A 23,826-nucleotide genomic window follows, 5' to 3' on the forward strand; every position below is an offset into this window, starting at 1 on the left:
CTTCCGTACTTTTGAGAAGACGTTGAAATCTTTCGTTTCGTGTCATAACATGATGCCCATATATAGTTGTCAGTCGGTTTTAATGGGCGGGATTTATGGTAATTGAGAATGAGCATGCACGCGCGCGTCCCATTTATGACTGATTGGAATTCATCAACCCACACACACATTTCACTATCAAATATGACGTTTACGAAGTATTTGTGAATCAGGAGAAGAATTTTCGGGAATGTCTCTTTACGCGCAAATCACTCACATATTTACTCGTATATTTACGAATGTTTCATGAATGAGACCCAATATTTCCACTCTCCATTGTGTAGTGTTTAGTTGACCCAGTGGATTAAGTAATCTGAACTGGTGTGATTGAGTGGAGGCAGGCACTAATATGCATATTCATGAATCCTCATTTACAAAAATAAGCAAGGGTGCAGAGTAATTCAAGCTATTTAAGGCATGAAGAAAATACTCTCTTCACATGAAAAAACTTTAAATATATGTAATTTTAATGATCAAAGAATAGTTTTAAGAGATACAATTGACTAGGGGAAAAATGCATATATATGAGTATGCATATATTGAGTATATGCATACTCAGTGTTGGGAAGGATACTTTCAAAATGTATTCCGTTACAGAATACAGAATACATGCCCAAAAATGTCATTTGTAACGTATTCCGTTACGTTACTCAATCTGAGTAACGTATTCTGAATACTTGGATTACTTCCACATTGAATTGCATTTTATAAGTGTCGGACATCACATCCAATAAACAGGCCTATTCTTGTGGGGTGGGGTGCGGTGATGCGGTGGTGACGCGTATGCCAATAAAGCACCTAAAAGCTGTCACAAAGAACCGGCAAAAGTAATAATTATGAATATGTCAATAGAAAGGAGATATTTTAATTGTTTATTAAACAAGTGTTTTCTTTGTCGGTGTCGGCTACAAAGATGAAGTTGACGATGCTGACTCGCGATCTTCGCAGTAGCCTAGTGAACGCGCCAGAGAGAAATGCACATTTCATCCGGATTGCATATGCAGAGAGCAGTTCTTTGTGTTGAATTGTTCTGTTTAAAAGTAGACATGTCTGTGAGGCAAGCAGGGCCTACTACCTTATACGCTGAGCGCCCGTTTCACACATACTCGTGTGCAGTGCGTATGCGCTGCGTGTTGCGGTGCGTATGTGGTACAGGAGCAGCATGCGCTATAGTGCTTTCACATATGATGCGTTTGCAGTGCGTAACTGATCCACTGATACCACAAACACATACACAATATTTGTATTTCAAATCCAGAAGTTTTCAGCAACTTTTATTTCAAAAAAGTTTTGTCACTGGTGCAATTTTCTTTGTAGCCTACACATATACACTATTTAATAGACGTATTTAAACAAATTTAAACAACGTATTAATCAATGCATTACTTCTATATAGATTAAGTTGTTCAAGCAAGTGGTAACATATTTAACATGTAGGCTATTAAAATCACAAACATTTTAAATTAAAACTTAAAATTGACAAAAACAGCCGACTCTCATGCTTTTTCTTTTGCATTTAAATTTTAATACAATAGGCTAAATCTTGCATGCCACAAATAACTTGTTTTTCAACCTCCATGAATCAGACGAGTGTTGTTCATTATTTCGCCTTGTTAAAGTAAACTGTAGGCCTAGTTTTCATTGTTTTACACAGGTCTAAAAATAAAAAGATGACCAGGGAAAAAAAGCAGTAGGGCTATTTAATTAAATTCATTTATGTATCACTACATTTTATATAATTAAATGCATTTATGGTGAAATTACTACATTTTCAGCTCAATCTGTATTTATTTTGACCACGAAACATGCGCTGCCATTTTAATTCAGCGTTTGCAGCACAGCAGAAGTAGACTCGGTGCGGAAAGATCGCTGCACTGCTGTATATATACGCACCGCTCCAGGAACGGATAAACGGACCGCATCCGTGTGCAGTGTGAAAGCTCTAACCTGTTAACATGGGTACGGGAGAGAAAAATACGCACCGCATACGCACTGCAAACAGAGTAGGCTATGTGTGAAACGGGCGTTCATTTATGAGACCAGCTGCAGTTCACGCGCTGGCGCCTCCGTGATTATTGTCTGCTATATTTACTTCTTATTAAATCCAGGCAATTGGTTGATGAAATATTGATTAAAATTAAGATACAATTAATACAAAACGAAATTCACTTTAAAGAAAGGCTTTGTGCTTTCTGTTTGAGGTCTCTGTGAAAGTTTTAAAGCAGTCTTTTAGTGCCGCGCGCTTTCAGAGCGCTCACGTCAGTAACGGAGAACTGTCACGACCGTAACATTTTTTTTTTCCCTCATAAATGCGAATACTAAAAATAAAATAAAATAAAATAAATATTTTATGTTCTGTGGAGAGCCAACCCTTATTCATCCGGTGAGTATAGGCCTAGTATTACTTTTGGTTTGCGCAGTGTAATTCACAGATTGGCACCTAAAAGTTCAATATTTTTTTGTGTCACGCATGTTTTATTTCCCTCATATTAAATATAAAACGCATGTAGACCGATATTTTTCTAATGTCTGGACTTCTTTATTCAGGGAGTATGGATATATACAGACGTTTCACTATTGGTATTAATGCATTTTCTGAGAATTTATATTTCAAGTTTTGACTGCACGTATTTGGAAAAAAAACGTAGGCCTACTTTAAGATGCTTCTTCAGGTTGGAGGTGGAGTCTTTGGACGACGCTGAAAGGAGGTTGGTTGCTGGCAAGCAGAGGTTGCACTGCACAGTTATATTTCGTTCTCCCTTCTCTTTCTTTAATGTGAAATGCTGTTTGAATTTCCAAGATAAAAACACATTCTTGCCCTGCTCTGTTGTTCCGGCTCCATCTCTACCTCTAGCTCCCGCTGCTCCTCTTCAGACTCCATTGTGACTGATCACGCAAACCGCGCATTTTTTATTTTATTTTTCATATTGGGGCTTCTGGGAAATGCATGGAGTTGCCTTAATTTTTTTAGAGAGTGAATAAACTCGTGAAACAGAGAAGTATCGTCATGTAATCCATTGATTTCAACAATGTAACTGTATTCTAAATACCAACTATTTAAATGGTAACTGTAACGGAATACAATTACTCATAATTTGTATTCTGAATACGTAACGCCGGTACATGTATTCCGTTACTCCCCAACACTGGAAACTTCTCTGAATACACAGAGGATAAATCACCTTCCCTGTAAAGCAGAGGATAAATCTTCTGTACACTAGCGACACCTGCTGGTCAAAATTGTAAATGCAACGAGAACACAGCCATACCAGAGCCCTTGGAAGGCAAGCCAGCAACCTTTAGCCAAAAAAAGCTTTTTTTTTTTTTTTAATGGATATCAATGAAGGAGATGCAAAACTTTCGTTGGGAACTATATGTTGATTTTACCTTGATAAAACGCTATTTTTAAGAGAAGGCAGAGTAGAGAATATCACAACAGGTAGTACTCCACAGAATTACCACCAGAAAATGTGTAATAGTATTTAATAGGCGGCTTTGTGTAATATTGAGTGATATTGTATATTGTGTAAAGAAAATAAACAATATTGATGTTGGCTTTCAAGTTTGACCAATTATAATAAAACTTGAATGACTGTGACTGCCATGCACTATGCTGATATAATGCAACTTAATGAATAAAGAGAAAATTTATTATTTAATTATATACATATAGTATTTAATAACAACATTTTTAAAATAATGATGTGTGATCTCTGTGGCTTCCAGGTTTCAACAAATAAATTAGACCTGGGCCCGTATCCCTAAAGATTCTGAGAATCCTCTCAGAGAGCTCCTAACTTAACATAAAAATTCCTTGCCAGGAGTTTTAGCTTAGAAGTGATTCCAGAACATTTTCAGTGAACTCTCTCTGAGCAAGGAATGGATGGAAAATCCTATCTTAGTGAGGAGGTGTGGTTGACCCCGTTGCTAGGTATGAGTCATCATTTCAAAAGCCGTGATTGGTTGATCCTACAAGTTTGATGAAAATGAACTTTTGGTGATAATGAGCAAAGGATGTACCCTCAAATCAATAAACATAATTATACACTCTAATCTTATGCAGACTGTAATTGTAAATAATATTTCACATTCAAGAAAATATCTGGAAAATGAATAGTAAGCTGTAGGGGTTAAAGCCTAACATTAGAATCTAAAATATGTGAAAACTTTAGCTCATTACACCCTGTTCAAATAATGATTCATGTCTTATTTGCTCATATTAATATCCTAGCTGGCATATTTTGTACTTTCACTCCCATATGGACCCCATTGAAAACAAGATGGCCTATCTCAAGGGGCTGTCCTTAATGAAGTAGAAATTGCAACGTTACAACTCAGTGTGGTCTTAACGAGGGTAACACGGCTCAGCTTTTATCAATGTCTGTGATTGCTGGCTGATCCAATCTGTAGCGTCTCAATAATTTCCTGTCATCCAGTGTTTGCAGGACATCTCTCCTGCCTCCTCTGTTGGCCATTTTGTGCAGCTGCTTAGGGGAACTCCTAAGCCACTAAAAGTCCTCTTCCCTGCTCTTAGCAGATCTCGCCTTAGGAGCCCTTTTAAGCGCTAGGAATCTTGGGGAATAGCTTTTATATTAACTGGGATTTTCGTGTCACTTTTAGGGGAAATTCTAAGAAAACGTCATGACTCTGAGAATTTTCTTAGAATTTGGCCGCTAGGAGCCACTTTTTGCACAAAAATTCTTTAGGGATACGGGCCCTGAATTTTAATGATATATGACTGCTGTGTATGCCTAATAATGACAACACTTTTTAAATTAACAAAAGTAAACAAAATATAAAGCTTGTAATAAATGTACTCTTTCTATGGCTTCCAAATTTCTACAATTAAATTACAATTACATTTTTAGTAACTTGTATCAGTGCTATGTATACCCAATAAAGCTGTCTTAAATGAAGATCCAAATCTAATCTTAAATGTGGTTGTAACAAGATTAGATGTTATGCCAAGAAGGAGGCGGGAACCGGCGAACAATCAATGATTTTAATAAAAAAAAAATACAAATACAAAAACGAAAGTAAAGACAAAAACAAAACATCAAATAAAATCCAGGCCTGGCCTCTCTCATCCTTCACTGTCGTCGCTCCTCCTTTTAAGCTTCCGCTCCTCCGTGAGAGATACGAGACCGGTGCGCCTCACAGGTGACGCTCATCAGTGATCCCGCCACCGGCCTCGCGCTGCTCTATCACGGCCCTCGGCCTCGTCCTGCTCGCCACCGTGGTTTTATGTGCACTGTAGTAACCAGTAATCTGCAGTTAACAAGCAATTCACGTAACAATTTTACAGCTCGGCGAAGCACATTCTACAAACATTGCATTCCATTGAATCACTGCATAAAAGATAATACTGATGAATAAATGCTGATTAAACATGGAGTAAAAGGATATAATAAGAAGGCAAAAGGAAGGCGATAGAGCATAAGAATCCACTCCGTTCACTATTATAAAATGTTTAAATATAAATTAATCAAAATACAAAAATCATAATAAAGCATGATTTGGTATTTTATCACAAAGTAAACATTTATACAAGAACTTCTTAGATATTGTTGATTTAGGAGAAACTCATGTTGATCTCGGAAAGATTACCTCTGTTCACTGTAATAACTTTGAATGTTTCATTGTCCTGTCACTTGTTGTGTCTGGTTTGGGCAGATTTATATAGAAGAGATAGAGATTTGATTGCTTAGTTTTATTGTTTGGTGAGGACACAGTGTCGCATTTTGAATGTGATGGATCCGAAGATTAATTCAGAAATGATTTCATGATTTCAAACATTTTTTTGTATGATTGAGTAGAGATGATGATTGACTGAAACTCTTCCCACACGGAGGGCAGTGATACGGTTTCTCTCCGGTGTGAATCCTCTCGTGTGATTTCAGAGATCCTGAGTAAATGAAACTCTTGTCACAGTGTGAACACTTGTAAGGTTTTTCTCCAGTGTGGATCCTCTCATGTATTTTCAGATATTGTGAAGTTTTGAATCTCGTCACAGTGTGAACACTTGTAAGGTTTTTCTCCAGTGTGAGTTCTTTGGTGCAGCTTCAGTTCAGCATCTCTAATAAAAGTCTTCCCACAATCAAAGCACATGTGATTCTTCACACCATTGTGTCTTTTCTGGTGTAAATTTAAAGCAGACATCTGACTAAAACTATTTCCACACAAAGAGCATGTGTAAGGCTTCTCCTGTGTGTGAACTTTCATGTGGTCCTTCAGCGTATCTGCCCTAGAGAATTTTTTACTGCATTGATCACAGGTAAATAGTCTTTCACTAGAGTGACAACGCATGTGTCTTTTAAAAGTGTATGCTTTTCTGAAACTCTTCCCACACTGATCACAGGTGTGTGGCTTCTCTCCAGTGTGGATTTTCATGTGATCATTAAGGGATCCTTTTATTCTGAAACTAATCCCACACTGATCACATGTGTGTGGCTTCTCTCCAGTGTGGATTTTCATGTGATCCCTAAGGCTTCCTTTTAATGTGTAACTCTTCCCACACTGATCACATGTGTGCGGCTTCTCTCCAGTGTGGATTTTCATGTGTACATTAAGGCTTCCTTTAAATGTGAAACTCTTCCCACACTGATCACATGTGTGTGGCTTCTCTCCAGTGTGGATTTTCATGTGATCCCTAAAGCTTCCTTTTAATGTGTAACTCTTCCCACACTGATCACATGTGTACGGCTTCTCTCCAGTGTGGATTTTCATGTGTTCATTAAGGTTTCCTTTTAATGTGTAACTCTTTCCACACTGAGGACAGGTGAAAGATTTTTTGGCTCTTCTTTTCAATAAATTACTTTCAGTCTGTGAGCGACTCAAAGACTTTTCACCAGTTTTGACATGATGATGTTTCTCCTCCGCTTCACTCAGTTCTTCCCTCTCTTCATTGTCTTCCATCAGGTCTAAAATTAAAGTAAGGAAATGTTCATTTTCAGTAAAAAAAAATAAAAAAAAATAGAGAAATGTAAAGGGAAAGACACAAAGGTGAACAATGATGTAATATCAGAAAGTTATTATTTTGATGCATTTGGCCAATAAATGCCATAATCAATATTTTATATTTTTTTCAGATGGACTATTTAAGCTTTTTTCTTAATCTGACATCCATCTCCAAATGGCTTGTAGGGTCACAGTGATCCTGGAGACTATCAGCGTCTCACGCCATTATGACGAGTGGATAGTGCCACAGATAACTTGCCGAAGTCGACAGTCGTGTACTTTTACGTGACAGAAGGGGTACGGCGCACCACAGACGCGTGACACCAACGTCGCACCACAGCACGTCCAACCCGATCTCACGGGAAAACGTACAAATTCTACGAGGTGGCTAATTTGTACGAATTCATACGACCTCACTCGTACGATTTTTGCAAAATCGTACATATTTTACGAATTGCCCAATTCGTATGAATTCATACGAATGACCTATCCCTGACCCCGCCCCTAAACCTACCCATCACGTGGGTTTAGACAAATCGTACAAATTCGTACGAGTGAGGTCGTACGAATTCGTACGATTTAGCCATCTTTTTATCATTCGTACGAATTCGTACGAATTGGTCGTGAGATAGTGTTGGCACGTCTCATCACAGACGCGTGACACCAACGTGTGACTCCAACGTCGTATCACAATAAATTTATATCTATTTCCCCCCCTAGCTTTTCTTATCTTTCCTTTATCTTTCTAATCAATCATTCTTTTCTTGTGTTCTGATGACATTGAAAATATCATTGATACAAATTTTGTATTGTATACAAAGTTGTGTATCTCATTAATGTCGTCTCTGAATGGTTTACGAACATAGTATTTTTTTTTTTTTATAATTCACTCATTTTATACTGGATATGAGGACTATGCAAATTATACACCACCAAAGTCACAACTTTTTGCACAATTATTAACAACAACTTTAAAGTTGAACAGATAAATTCATTATCTATAAACATAATATTCTGGAATGTGTCATTCTGAGTTTTTACTTTTGAAGGTGGTAATAATAATTTTAATTAATACAGTTGACCATAATGGGCGAATACACAATATGAAACTATTTACGATATTGTTTACAGGAGAAGGTGACAAGAAAGTATTTTAATAGCCTATTATTTTCAAGAAATCAACAATGAAAAAATATAAGACAGGGAAATAGTCTTTTAGTCACAAAATGCAAAACAATGTAGGTTCATGTTCAAATGTTCAAAATAGGGCTGTCAGTGTCGACTATTTTATTTATATATTTTTTGGTCATAAAGATAGATCTGAAGTGAACAATAGCCTTTAGTATGACATAAATACATATTACAAATGAGGCAATATAATTGGTTCAAATAAAGTAGGCTATTAAAAGTAAGTAATTATTTTATTTTATTTAACAACACTGAACGTATATTATGTACAAATGCCAACAGAGGGCGCAAGAGGGTTGACGATAATTGTTACACTTTACATCAAGAGCAGTACGGGGACACATTGCTGCCACATACATATTTTTTTACCCTCAATTATGTCGTAATAACGAGATCTTATGTCGTTTTAACGTCATCTTTTCCCGTAATAACGAGATCTTATGTCGTTAAAACTACATATTTTTCTCGTAATAACGAGATGCTATGTCGTTAAAACGACATTTTTTGCCTTTATAAGGACATGTGTAGTCATTTATCCACATAAAATTGACAGCCTATTGCGCCTTTATCACACTTCTACGTTCAAAAAGCTTAAGCAAATAGTAGCAGCCCCCAATCAGGCTAAATTAATCAATGAGGCCCTTTTTTTAAATATATTTTATATAGGCCTATAAGTTTTTTTTTTATATATATATATAGGCTAATATATTATATATAGCCTAAGATTTATTTTTGTTAATAGACTATATCTTCATTACCTAGAGATATAATTAAACAAAAAGTAGTCAGAACACATAGCCTAAGTTGTTTATTTTTTACAACATTGTGTTCTTATTTTGTTTAATTAACGAAATGTCAATCTTCATCTTTATAACAGAAGATACAATACAAAAATCTTCAAGATACAGCCATATACAATCTTCACATGTATAACGGAGTGTTACCTTATAAACAGTCCTTTGTGTGGTGGAATAAGCAATGCTATATAGAAATATATGGTTACCGGTAGTATCTTAATTTAAACTTTATTTTATTATTTTGTTTGTTCATTAACTAATTATGCTAACTCAACTAATTTAATGTAAAGCTGGATACTAATTACTAATTAAATAATGTCAAATATTAAATGTAGGCTATTGATTAGAGTTGCCATAGACTAAAGGATGTTTCTAGACTAGTAGTCATTCATTTCAGCAATTAGGACTAATCACACGTTTATATTCAATCCTGGGTGTATGGCTATAGCCTATATTCCGCGCATGCATAAAACTTGCCGCAAAGCACCGGCAAAAGTAGGCCAATGATATAATAAATGTGTCTGAAAAAAATAATGAAGCATTTTAATTGTTTATTAATGAATAGTCTTTTCTAAATCAGTGTAGGCTGCCTGCAAACATATCTCCATACATCTCCGCTGTAATGTAGCCTATGCGCCTTTCATACGGACAGGATCACTGATCACATAATCAGATGGTAGCCTACCGTATTTGCTTTCGATTGGATTTTTTTTTTCGTTGGTGGACATTTTTTTAATAAACTTTATATAGTTATATTTCTCATGTCTGTGAGGCTTGTCTATATACACTGTTTTTCAGTTCATTTTTGAGACGCACTCCAATTCATGAAAGCGCGCCCTGTTCGTTTTCTTTTATTTTACAAAAGCACAACGTTTTCTTGTTGTTGAGAGTTTACACAAATAAGTAGTTGCGACTGATGTATTATTCTTTTCTGTATGACCAGAAATGGAGTATTTTGAGTTGTTTCCACTGTTGATAGGAAAATGCGAGTGATGGCACCGGCGCGTCCATGTCATGCAGTGCGCGCTCCACACTCCGCACAAACACTCGGATATGCACTTAATAATAGCGAACATTTATCTAGGTTAACGTTAGAGCGAGCGGCCATTCCAGACTGATTGGTCCTCTTCATGTTTAACAAATCTAATTCTGTTGCATTTTATTGCGCCAGTTTGAAAAGGGCGGCTGAAACGCCTATAGGCCTACAGATAAACGCCCAACGCTGGTGTTTTTCTTTAAACAAATACGTTTAGTCTTTAAATAAAATATTGTTTGTGGGCTAATTAATGCCACAATAATTTGTTTATTTTATTGGCTACTTTTATTTTTCATTTTTGTTTTGCATTGAATACCATTTAAAGGATTTGCTGTGCACCACAATGCCATCCTCCCATAGAAAGACACGTTAAGAGCCACCTTTATTTTCTTTAAAGGGTTTCTATCGGAAAACGCTTAACGTATAATTAAATGCATTGCGTTCATATTCTGGGCTCATCTGCTTTTCTGTAGGATAGTATGGTTTATTAATAAGGTGTGTACAGCATTTGATCATTATTCACAGAAGTAGCCTATTAAGCCACATTAAGCTTTTTCTTTATTATAAGGGTTTTCTATGGGAGGAAAACGCTTAGCCTAATGTGCAATTAAACACAATGTTCGTATTCTGGGCTCATCTGCTATTAATAAGGTGTGAACAGAATTTGATCTTTAAACATGAATGTCCGTTGGGGGCTGCTATTTCTTCAGCTTTTTGAACGTATGATAAAGACATGATTGGTTATCATTTTTATGTGGATAAAGGCATATGTTGTACATGACTACACATGTCCTTATAAGGCCAAGAAAATATGTCGTTTTAACGACATAAGATCTCGTTATTACGAGAAAAAAGATGTAGTTAAAACGACATAAGATCTCGCTATTACGACATAATTGAGTGGAAAAAAATATGTATGTGGCAGCAATGCATCACTGTAGGTTTTTCATAAACTTCGATTTATGAATAAAGAATTTTCCAAGCACAATTATTAAGTTGACTATATACTGTACAGAGAAGTTTGAGTCAGAAAAGTAAAAGAAGATATCAAAATTAGATAAATGTATGTTTGAGCCAAGTTGTCCATTAATGAAACATTGTATATCATTCCACAGAGAAGAGCTATGTGAACAACTATAGAATAAATGGTCTAACGTTTCCGTTTCCATAAAGCAAAAGCTGCATTTTTCGTCTACGGGATAAATTTAGAGATAATCTTGTTACAGGGGTAATAATGGTGAAGAATTTTAAATTATATTTATTTTACTTTGTTTGTAATTAAAAATGTATGTGGGTTACTCCATGCTCTATTCCAATTAATATTTTCATACAAGGGGAACCATTTGTATCTGGAGGCAGGGATAGATTTTGCACATAAAAGATTTTTTATTGTTAACTTTTCTGTCTAGAAAAGATAGACCATTTATTGAAACACTGCTGTAGAAAGACCAACAAGTTAGAGCCTGTTTATGGAATATTCGCTTCTTTTTTATTAAATCAATGCAATTGGTTGATGACAAATTGCTTAAAGTTAAGATACAATTAAACAAAATTCACTTTAAAGAAAGGCTTCCTGCAAAACAAAACTTAAGTCGTCAAAATCATGTCTCCCGATATAGCCTATTGCAAATCCAATCTTACTCATGCTATTCACTTTTCATTATCAACATGGGAAAAATAACGTTATAATATTGGGACGACGTGTGTATCAGGCGTCTTATTAGGCGACGTACTGAGGGATGACGTGTGTCTCAGGCGTCTTATTAGGCGACGTACTGAGGGACGACGTGTGTATCAGGCGTCTTATTAGGCGACGCACTGAGGGACGACGTGTGTATCAGGCGTCTTATTAGGCGACGTGCCGGTTTCAGACGTTATGATTTTTATACATTTCTCACGTACGCCGTCGCCACGTCTCCATAAGGTATACGTTACTACTGTGACGTTGCCATGGCGTCGCCGCCGGTCTGTCGTTTGACGTCTCTATCAATCCCATTCAAAAATAGACACGGACTGATGGCGACGGAAGGGTAGACTGCTCCTTCGCCTTCTTCAGTGTAGTCTTAGAAAAGGCACTATCCACTCGTCATACGCCATAGGCTGGAAAACACCCTGGATTGATTAACACTAGGGATGTAATGTTTCTGTGATGAAAATTTCATATCGCGATTATAGTGACCAAAATTATCACGATTATAAATATTATCACGGTTTTGTTCAAATGAGATGAAAATGCATTATAACACAGTGCACATCTCTTCTATCACCGTGGACGCCAGGGCTCCAGTCCAGACTAACTTTTTTTACTAGGAGCGCTGTAGCCCCTGACTGAAAATTTTAGGAGCGCAAGCAGAAAATTTAGGGGCACACCTTAAATCAGCTTGCAATGCAATTATTCAAATTTTCCCCCAAATATCTGTAATTATTTTTTTAATTATTTAATTATCACAAATTATTTAATAATAAATAGACTTAACGTACAGATATTACAGTGATGTTACAGTTTTATTTTAAGTTCACAGGCTCAGACTGACCTCTGAACGTAGCGGCACCGGAGCCACTGAGTTCTACAGAAAATATCTGGTAGCACTGGGGCTGACAATAAAGCACTAAGCTTAATGTAGGTGTAGATGAAATTAGATGAAGATGTAGATGAATTTAACTTTAATTATCATTCATAATGTCTTAATATTAATTAAAAAGCAAAACGAGTGAAAAAATTGATATTAGGGAGTGAAAATAGCCAATAAGCATCCTACTGTTTACAAATGTTTTTTTGTTTTTTTAAATAAGTGTTTAAATAAAAGTTTTCCTACATCTTAAATTTTTTTGTTTTAGGGCAATCTTTGAAGGATGAACAAAAATGTGTTGGTCATCACATTAAAAATAACATTTATATATGATATTATAGTTTTGAAGTGCTGGAAAAAGATGTGTACTTGTACTGTAAGCGTTTTTCTGTCACAATACCATAGTTATGGTTAGAGTTATTTCATTAGCCTAAATCCATGGTGAATGTTGCTGATTTGTGGACTGATAGTCTTCTATAAGTGTTTCTCCTGGTTTCCACATCAGTGCTGTTTGATCTGATATCTATGGTTTATAACGAAACGCTGCGTCGAATCGGAATGTTTCTCACTGGATCTCACAGCGATGATGTTATTAATTCTGAGGCGAATTCAATGGATTTCTTCACTGGATCTCCTAGTAACAGTGTCGCGTGATCGAGATCGGCCCGCGACTGGCAAGTTTGGGGCGCTGCACTGTTATTGGTCCTAACTAATAAACGGTCCGTGAAGCATAAATGAGTAGCGCATTTTCGTTCCGCTTTCATTTTGTTTGAATTCGCTGCTCGGCAACATTGTGGTCGCGCCAGTGCGACCTAAATAAATATTTAGTCGCACCAGCAGGAAAAATGGTTGCAAAATTCGACCAATTGGACGCACTCTGGACGCAGCCCTGGACGCACTCTCTCGTTTAATTCAAATGCTATTATAAATGAGGTTTGTGGATAATTCAGCAGCAAATGTTGTTATAGTGGGAAAAAAATTTGTTTGGAACAAATGAAACGTAAAATGTTAAAGGGTAACTAAACCCTAAACCAACTTTTTTTAGTTAATGATCTGTAAGAATGGGGCTTTATTAGTGCTGTTCATTGATTCAAGTAACTTTTTTGACATTTGGGTATTAAGTGTTTTAATTCTACAATATATGGTGTAAAAATGTGCTGCCCTCTTCAGGTTGAATTTTCCTATTGGATGTTTGCGTGGTACGTGATGTAAGCGGTGGCACGTGAGGTAAGCAGGTTCCAGCTCACCACGCCCTTGGTACGAGCTACCACGCCCTTGGCAGTATAAAAACCATCTTGTTTCGTCAAAAACCACTGTAGCGAGTCAGGAGTTGGAATTGCAGGATAGAGTATTTTAGCATCTATTTAGTAGGGGTGTAACGATACATCGATATGGATCGATGCATCGTATCGTTAGACGTTATATCGATGCATCGATTCCACTCTTAAAATATCGATATAAACCTTTATTTTGACACTCCACATTCTCACGTAATATCCTTCCGCCAAAGCGCACATTTTCGTTTACTCACCAACCGCCTGCTGGTGTGTCTTTATAACGTTAATCTCCTCATCTGAAATCGCCTGACAAGACTGACTAAACCCTAAGTTTTTTCACAAAAGCCGGTTGTCCGCTGTCAAGGCATCGCGAGTTCATGTTTTACAGAGCAGAGACAAGCACTCGCAAAAAGTCAGTTTTAGCTACTCAACGCACAGTATTCAGGTCAGATGTCACTTTGAAAAGACGCGCTGGCTAAGAGGAGTTTCGTCAAAGCTGACTAAGTGATCGAGGGTGGATAATTTCAATGAACTCGTGATATCTTCTTCAGGGCGTAAAAGGAAAATAAAACCAGAAACATTTTCACAGAACCTTACTAAAGCAGTTCGTTTAGTGGTGAGAGAAAAGCTCTCTGTACTGCGTGTACGTTATCACAACAACAAAGTTTGTCAGGCGTCTATATCAGCTGAGGAGATTAACGTTACGAAGATTAACCGAGTGTTGTATTATTTATCATAGCAATTACTTGATTTTGTTTGACTCAGAGAAATGTGAATCTGCTCAGCAAAAAAAAAAAAAAAAAAAACATTAACATATTAAAGCATACTTTCAATTAACTTTGATTTTGTAATTTACCTGTATTTTTTAAGTTATTATTATTATTAATCAAAACAACCCAGCTGCAGTTTGATTGATATTACTTGGAATGCACAATAATAATAATAAAAAACATGATTTATGAAAATGAACAAGAACGGAGTACTTGCAAATGACCTCTTCTGTTGTAAATGTCCCAATTGGGAGAGGGTGTGCAATTTTCAAAAGAGTTTAATTAAACATTCATCTTATATATTTTGGTTGTATTTGTGAGTTAATAAAAACGTAACTGGTTGTGTGAACATAATATCTAAATATCGATTAATCGATCGATATAGCCCTGAATCGAATCGAATCGAATCGTAGAATTTTTTGAAGTATCGGTAAATATCGTATCGCTGGCTGAGAGAATCGATATCGTATCGTATCGTGATGAACTGTCCGATTTACACCCCTACTATTTAGCATAGCATTTATATAGTTATTTAGATTATTTTGTGTAGCCTAGGTAGTAAATTAGCATAGTTGTTAGTGTAGTATTGTTAGAAGCATAGTTAGTTAGTAGCATAGTATTGCATCAGTTAGGATAGCTTCAAGTTAGCGTAGATTTCTCAGCATTTAGTACAGTGGTCAGGATGGTAACGCAATAGAGGTGGAAATGGGCTTCTCCACACAGCTCACGCTGAAAAGCGACGCAGTACCAAACGCTGCTCCTCCTGCATGGACTCCACCACCGCAGCAGCGTCTTGATGTGAGTGATCATATATATATATATATATATATATATATATATATATATATATATATATATATATATAAAAATCACAATTTACGGTTAGGTTAAAGTTAATCCTCTGGGGTTGACAAAACGCGCCGGTGCATTTTGCTGGATTTTTTCACATAGCGGCAAAATATGAATATGCCTACAGAGAGTGAGCGCTATTGACATCAACTCGATAAAACTCATCAGATGCATGTACTTAACGTCGGATGCTGATCGCGATGCGGGAGTTAAGACCAGTGCGCAGTTTGAGCCAGCGGCTCGAATTGATATGGCTCTGTCCCTGTGTCCACAAACAATTCACCCTCCTCCACTTCAGGTGAAGGTGGGGGAGAAAAGTCTTCGACTTCAAATGACAGCTCTGTTGCAAAGCTACTTGCGTCACTCTCCATTTTAGAGTCTGACAGCAGCTGTCAATTAATCCGTCACTGCGGGTCTCAGGTGAATGGAGGTCTATGCAGCTATACCCCGGGCCCTCAAAATCCACTTTTCTCAGGATACAATTTTTTGTCTAGTATTTGAATGTTGTATTCGAAAGGAGATGCAAAGAAATTACACATTGCTGGGTGTTAGATTTTTTAGAGTCACTTATTTGCTTTAAAAAGTCTTTTAAAGTGTCAATGACGTCATACACATCGTACGACCAGAGATACTGCTTTACGGCAATCCTTCAGTCACTTTGGTACTTTCGCGCTCTGCACTTTCTTTTCTCGAGAGGCATTGACAACACAGCTGACACAGGTAAATACACGTGCTAGAAGAGTTTTTGTTTTGTTTGTTTCTGGTCCTGCTTCGGATGCCACGATGCCATCAAGTGGTATCTCTGGTCGTAATCAGTCCTTCACTGACCAATCAGCGTTCATTAGCAGAATGCTAGCGTTATGGGCAACAACAACTCAACCTGTAAGAAATCGAAAGGTCATAAGTACTCGTTCATTCAACTTTCGACCTATAACCCATGTTGAACCTGCAAAACCTACAATCAAATCTGAGATTTCTCAACGGCAATCGGGTGAAAGCGACAAATTTAGCCGTCTAGCTCCATAGACTCCCATTCATTTTGTACTCATGGGCGATCGCCCCCAGTGGAACTCTGGTGGAACTACAACCAAAATTCGGTACAATAGGACTTAATAGGGAGTGGGCAGGCTCTCCGTAGACGGGCTCTGCTTGAATACAGAGCGGCAAAGCGCCAATGCGCATCCTGTGTGTAATGCGCTCGAAGCAACATTGAGTCACATCTAGGGGTGTGACGATAACCGCATCACCGCAATATCGCGTTAATGAGATGCCTACCGCGGTGTGAGGTCATCACCGCACTTTTTTTTTTTTTTTGCTGAAAGTTACAGGAGTGCATATGGTGTGTGATATGAACTATAAACAAATTAATATTTGCTTATAATTTACTGTATTCTGCAAGTCCCATGTTCAAGGGCTTCTGGAGAAAAAAAAACGCTTCCTGCGCAAGGGAGGGACAGTCCGTTAAACATATGGGGGATTTATTTTTTTGTGTGTGTCTGACTCTGATTATTATTAATTAACTGCTAGGTTTTGTGATGTTTACAGATAATGTTCAATTAAATACAAACAAGCATAACGTAAACCGTTGGAGTTAGATTTTAATTGCAAGTAGCGATCTCTCTTATGTGGTATAGGCAATAACAGTTGACGGCGCTAGCCGAATGATAAAAAAAAATAGCCACGAATCTAGTGTCTAAGCCGAATACTGTGTCGCCTTTGAGGCAGGTGACAATTAAGGGGAAGCCGGTGAATTTGGACAAGGCAATATGCCGTATTTGTCGCACAAAACTATCCGTCTCGCGAGGAAATACCACTAAAGACCACATCTTAGAAAAATTAACCATCCTGTGGCGTTTGCTGGACTTAAGTGGAGCACACCTACCTTAGGTCGGCGACACACTGGCTGCGTGGCGTGTCCGTTTTATCATGTCGGTTAACCGCCAAACCGCGAGATTTGTTGCTTCTTCACCGCGGTAAGAAAAAATCCCATACCGTCACAGCCCTAGTCACATCGCGCAGCACTTTCGCATTGAAAAGTTCAGAAAACAAGGGGAAGAGAGATATTGATGCTTAGTGTATCAAATCTATGCAACAGTTTATTAAGCCTTTTCTTTTAACAGTTTTAAAATTCAGTTACTGTGTGCGTGAAGAGCAATTCAGTGCTCTCTACTCCAGTGTGATCTAACAGACACCCGGGAGAAAGACTCATGATTTAGAAACAGAAATAAAATCCAGCGAGAGCGGTGGACAACGTAACGCTCTACTGAGGGTTTAGAGTATTTATTTTTTCCCACATTAATTTCCCACATGTCTAGTACAATTATGTGGTTATGTTTTATTAATACTTTTTTCTTGATATACCCTGAAAGAATGGAAGTGAAATGTGACAACATGCCCCATAGGTGTGGGGTCCGTTGTAAAATGTGAGGAGCAAATTGTAACCATATGACAGCTTAAAATGTTATCTGATCTAATAAAAAATATATATAAAGACAAAATAAAATATTTTCTCAATAAAATACAATTATTCATTTTTTCATATAAAATAAATGTAATTTTTTAATAATTAAAAATAATTTTTTTTTTGAGTTTGACAACAAACACACCGGAAAACTCAGCAATACAGCATAGTTCAAAAAGTAATAATAATTAATCATTTCGGAACATTGACTCTCAGTCTTTATTTCAAATTTTCTAATGTTTAGAACTCATAAATGTATAGGACAGAATCAAATAGTTCTAATAGGGGCTCATTGTAACGTAGTGTGACAACATGCCCCAGCTGCACAACTGGGATTTAAACTCGGCTAGTGTCTTCTGCTGGTTAGCGAAGCATTAAAGAATCAGATCAACTGTTAAATAACATATTGGATATTAAAATAATTTCAGATTTGTCTCATTTTAAATAAACACATCGCAAGCTGCGCTGAAACTTCCGGCCATCTCTTGGTTGCTAGGTTGAGTAAAGCGCATTATAGTGGCATTCTTTCACAGGAGCACTAACAACACAAACAAATATTACAAAGAAAAACAGATGCTACTGAACTTGCCCTGTTGCAAACTTAAAATTGACGTGGTTGCCTTCTGCCAGAGCATGTTGACCAACTCCTTTACTTGCAAAAAAATTAAAGTTTCCAATAAGGCAGTTTTACTGTACTTTGAGCCTGCTGTTAAGGGGTGGGGGAAAAATCGATTCTTAGATGCATCACGATGAGGACATGGACGATTCTGAATTGATTCACAAATGTCAAAAAACGATTTTCTGTTTGTGATTTTGCTACAGCAAAATGTTTTTTCGTCTGAAGGATTATTTTGCTCATTGGAAATAACAAGAGGATGTTGGTTAGAAGTCTATTATTAAATGCTAGAGATTCAGAATATGCTGAAGTTTGTATTAATTTACTGTATGCTGCTAGTACAGGCACACATTTATTTTCCTGTTGGTTCTTTGCAATGTTGGGGCATATGCTGGAAAATGTAACCTTACAGTTGACTTGCCAAATCACTTCCATTTGTTTTATTAATAAAATGAATATAGGAAGTATTGGAAGTAAATTCGTTATGGGTCATCATAAATACTCTGCTTTAAAAGTACCAAGTAGTCACAGTCACACACACAAAAAAAGATACATTGATAATCGTTACTAGGGTTGCAAAATTCTGGGAATTTTCAAAGATGGAAACTTTCCATGGGAATTAATGGGAATTTAAGGGAATTTATGGGAATAAACGGGAATAAACTGGGAATTTTCAAAGTTGAAGGTTGTCTCTTCATAGGGAACTTAAATATAGTTGAGGAAAGTATATTTTAGCATAATCTTGACTAAAACAAACAGATGCCATTCAAATACACTTGAATATCCATGCCATTCCTCAAATCACATGCACATAGCACACTGCTTACTGCATGGCTATTGAGACCACACCCCTTACTGGCACTGTGCACACATTTGAGCCTGTGGACTAAACAAAGTGAAGTAAGTTGATGATATTATGGGGAAATATATTTATTAAATGTTTAAATTGCAAATATCACATACAAATGTATTCATCTAGTAGATAGCAAGCTGATAAGTTAGATGCTAAATAAGCTAGCATAACTTTATTTACCACATAAGTAGGGCTGGGCGGTATGACGGTATATATCGTTACCGCGGAAGAAAATGTCAAACATTTTCCGTAACAGAAAACCGTAACAGATTTTTTTATTCCGTGTATACCGCGACATGTAAATAAGTAGGCGTGGTTAACTCACTTGCAGCATGCGTGAGACTGAGACACTGATATTTGTCAAAGAAACATGAAGAAAGACCAAGAGGATCCACAAAAGGAATTACGTTTTCAAAATTAACGTGATATTTTCGGGGGGGAGAAGGCGCAGAAGTCAACTAGAGCAGTGCAGCACACTGAAAGTTTAGACTAGAGAGACGCACATGCTCGCAACGGGGCTTACTTGACAACAAGTTCATATATCAATATTCTAACGAATAGAAATAACCTTAAATAATGTATCTATCCGTCTCTTATGTGTACAGTTACTTTCAGAGTGGACGCGCAAGCGGTTGCCGTGGTAATGAAAAATTTCCAAAATTCCCCAGCTTAAATTCCCATGGAAATTTACCGGAATCTTTCCGGAAATTTACCAAAAAAATGTCGCCCCTTTGCAACCCTAATCGTTACCCTCTGAATCGTAATCGAATCGAATCGTGAGGTGCCTAGAGATTCCCACCCCTAGTTAGTTCACCCACAAATAAAAATTCTGTCATAATTTATGAATGCATTCATCATTGGGTTGTGCTGATAAACGATAGTCAGAGATATCACTGATGGCAGATGCCTTTGACGATATCAATGCGATAATTGGCTCGTTTTCCCATTAATGTATTCAATTATCATTATTTTTATTATAAAGCTAGTATTGTTATTAAATTAATATTAGGAACTAATTAATTTGCCTTGCCTAAATTCATAATGACATCACCACATAGACTAACACTTGCGACATCACTGACACACGGGTATGAGGACTCTTCTAAGAAAATGTTTTTAAAACTACATCCCTCATCAAAATTTAATTGCAAGGTGATCCATTCACAAATTGTCAAGCATGCTTGTTTTAACAGACGCATCACTCTAAAGGCCTATTTATACTTCTGCGTCGAACTCACGGTGTAGCTACGTCGTAGGCTGTGTGTAGCGCGCGTACCCTTCGGCGTACCCTGACGTGCACCTCTCCAAAAATGTGACAACGCGTCAACTATACGCGGAAGCAAACGCTGTGATTGGTCTGCTAGGACTACTCCCTCGGGTTTCACATGCTCCCTCTGCAAGTGTAATTGCGCGTCAATGCGGACAACGACGCAGAAGTATAAATGAAAACCAACGCGTAGCCTACAGCGTAGAGGCTCCGGCGTGAGTTCGACGCAGAAGTATAAATAGGCCTTAACGCCCGTTTCACACATACTCCATGTGCAGTGCGTATGCGGTACGTGTTGCGGTGCGTATGCGGTGCAGGAGCAGCACGCGCTATAGTGCTTTATATGCTGCGTTTGCAGTGCGCAACTGATCCGCGGCTGTAGGGGAGTGCGGGGCACAACGTAACAAGGGGCTAGTTGTAACACACTTGTTTTAAATACTTCCACACATGCTAGCATGGCGAAACTTGGTGTATTTACTAGTTGCCATATCAACACTATATGTGACCCTGGATCACAAAACCAGTCTTATGTTGCACGGGTATATTTGTGTCAATAGCCAACAAAACATTGTATGGGTCAAAATTATTAATTTTTCTTTTATGCCAAAAATCATTAGGATATTAAGTAAAGATCATGTTCCATGAAGATATTTTGTAAATTTCCCACCTTAAATATATAAAACATTTATTTTTGTGAATGGATGCAGCACTATCGCCAATAGAAATGAACAACTTTAAAGGCGATTTTCTCAATATTTCGATTTTTCTCCACCCTCAGATTCCAGATTTTCAAATAGTTGTATCTCGGCCAAATATTGTCCTATCCTAACAAACCATACATCAATGGAAAGATTATGTATTCAGCTTTCAGATAATGTATACTATACATCTCAATTGAAAAAAAATTACCCATAAGACTGGTTTTGTGTTCCAGGGTCACATATAGAGAAAAAATTGCGCCAAAATGATAAAAAAAAAAAATTGGAAGATATACATAGATATTTATTAAACGATAGCAAAAGTAAATTTATTAAGTTAATTTTTCATTTCCATTTTTTTGTGTTTATTTAAAATTAGACAAATCTGATATTATTTTAATCTCCAATATGTTATTTAACAGTTGATATATTTCTTTAATGCTTCACTAACCAGCAGAAGACACTAGCCGGATTTAAATCCCAGTTGTGCAAGTGGGGCAGGTTGTCACACTGCGTTACAAAGAGCCCCTATTAGACATATGCTATTATATTCTATACTTTTATTAATTCTATTGAGAAAACATGAGAAAAGGGTGGATAAAGACTGAGAGTCAATTTTCAGAAATTACTAATTATTGATTTGTTTTGAACTATGTTGTATAGCGTCACAGTTAACAGACATCACAGGGGTGTTAAATGACCGAATATGTAAGTTGAAGATAATTCGTAACTCTGAAACAACATCAACTTTTATTGATTCGAATTGCATCGCTATTTTGACCATCTATTACAAATACCGCTAACCGCGAGGACGCATGCAAGTAACGTTACTCAGCCGCACTGAACTCATGACAAACTATTAATAAAGTAAAAAGAACTGCCTTCAACACATACAGCCCATTAGTATTACGTATACCAGTGTTCATACTCAAAGTGTGTAATGTGCATTTTGTTTCAGTTACCTGAAAAGAAGTATGATATAGCTTGGATAGAATGCTGATGTGACGGCTGCTGTAGTTCTTCTTCTTCTTCTTCTTCTTCTTCTTCTTCTGTAAATTTTATTGGCAGCTTGCAATCATTGTGCATTACCGCCATCTACTGGACTGAGGTGTGATCACTGATCTATATAGAATGACTGGATAGCTCATGACGTCATAAACAGGGAAGCCACCGCGCCGCCATATTGGTATTCCCTAGTGAGCTCACGCGTTCTGTTGAATCAATAGGACATTGTATGATTTGACTGAAAAAACATTGCCTAACGAGACACAGTTTTTAAATCTAAATTCTCCCTGTACATTCTCACAACGCAAACATCCTAAACATTTAAATGGGTATTTGTTTAAAGTCGGACATTTTTCCTGCTTATTAAAAAACGACAATTTCTTTGCAAAAGAAATAAAAAGCTGTACGAGAACACTAGTCGGCCTTCACTGAAGAGCTTCACAGGTAAGAAAAACAGTTTGATACTATTAATTAAATAGTGACCAAATTAAATAGACCAATATTTTTGTGAATTGGTGAATATTCAGGTGAATATTGTTTCGTGGCCACGAATTAAAAATACCTCAGCACGTTTGGTCCCTTGTTTTACTATATTGTGGCTACGTTGTAATTCGTTAAATCAAAATGAGGGAAGGAATTAGTTCAACGTGTCCACGATTTATTAAAACGAGGGAACATAAGTCGTCGTAACAACGAATTATTTAGATCAGTGGACAGGGCGCATATAAGAACGAGCGCATGTGGCCCGGCCGCGTGCGCGCACTCTCACCGCCTTCAAACAACCCGAGCGCTGTATTGCTCTCTCCCTCGCGCATATCAACATCAATTGAAACAATAGTAAAATGTTGTAAGACTGATTTTGTTTTATAGAGTAGTAGTTTGTTCATATAAAGTGTTTGTTTAGCAAGTAGGCTACATGTTCAGGAAATGCATAATACAAATTGTATGGGTTAATGTAATGGGTTAATGTAAACGGACTGTGCACGAAGCTCTTTTGAAGCTGTCAAATGGTGTCGCTATTGGACACTTAAGTTAATAGTGATTATTGCTGCTCTGAGGTTTCTTATAGGCTAAGTTACTGTTGACTGTTTTATCGTTGTTTTTTGAAGAAGCAGCAGCTGCATTACTCTTGCCTCGGAGAAAACAACACGGGTAGGGCTGGGATAAACGATTCTTTTTTAAACGATTAATCTAGCGATTATTTTTTCGATGCATCGATTAATCTAACGATTCATTTTTCCAGTCCGGTTCAATTTCGATTCGATTCGATTCGATTATCGATTATCTCCCCTATCTCCATTAATTTACTAATAGCAATTTATACATGTTAATTTACATATCTGAATGAAAAAAAAAACATGAATTTCTTAACATATATGTTTATTGCTCTTAAAATTCCAAAATAAAAGACTATACAAGTGCATAGTAATGCATTCTTAGTCA

At 37.0% G+C, this 23,826-nt stretch overlaps 1 protein-coding gene across 1 annotated transcript; it reads right to left on the bottom strand.

Moving 5' to 3' along the window:
* Positions 1-5,739: 5,739 nt before the first annotated feature.
* LOC309475637 (uncharacterized protein) lies at positions 5,740-22,422 on the bottom strand. Its single transcript, XM_082138516.1, has 2 exons — positions 22,341-22,422; positions 5,740-6,959 (listed from the first exon to the last, which is right to left on the bottom strand). The coding sequence occupies exon 2, from the start codon at positions 6,952-6,954 to the stop codon at positions 6,010-6,012; it is 945 nt and encodes a 314-aa protein (XP_081994642.1). The 5' UTR covers positions 6,955-6,959; positions 22,341-22,422; the 3' UTR covers positions 5,740-6,009.
* Between the last annotated feature and the right edge of the window lie 1,404 nt (positions 22,423-23,826).

The sequence above is a fragment of the Leuciscus leuciscus genome, assembly GCF_965113295.1.
Source record: "Leuciscus leuciscus genome assembly, chromosome: 15".
Taxonomy (NCBI): domain Eukaryota; kingdom Metazoa; phylum Chordata; class Actinopteri; order Cypriniformes; family Leuciscidae; genus Leuciscus; species Leuciscus leuciscus.

Coding starts and splice junctions, on each gene's coding strand:
- LOC309475637 (XM_082138516.1), bottom strand. CDS start 6,954: ATGGAAGACAATGAAGAGAGGGAAGAACTGAGTGAAGCGGAGGAGAAA.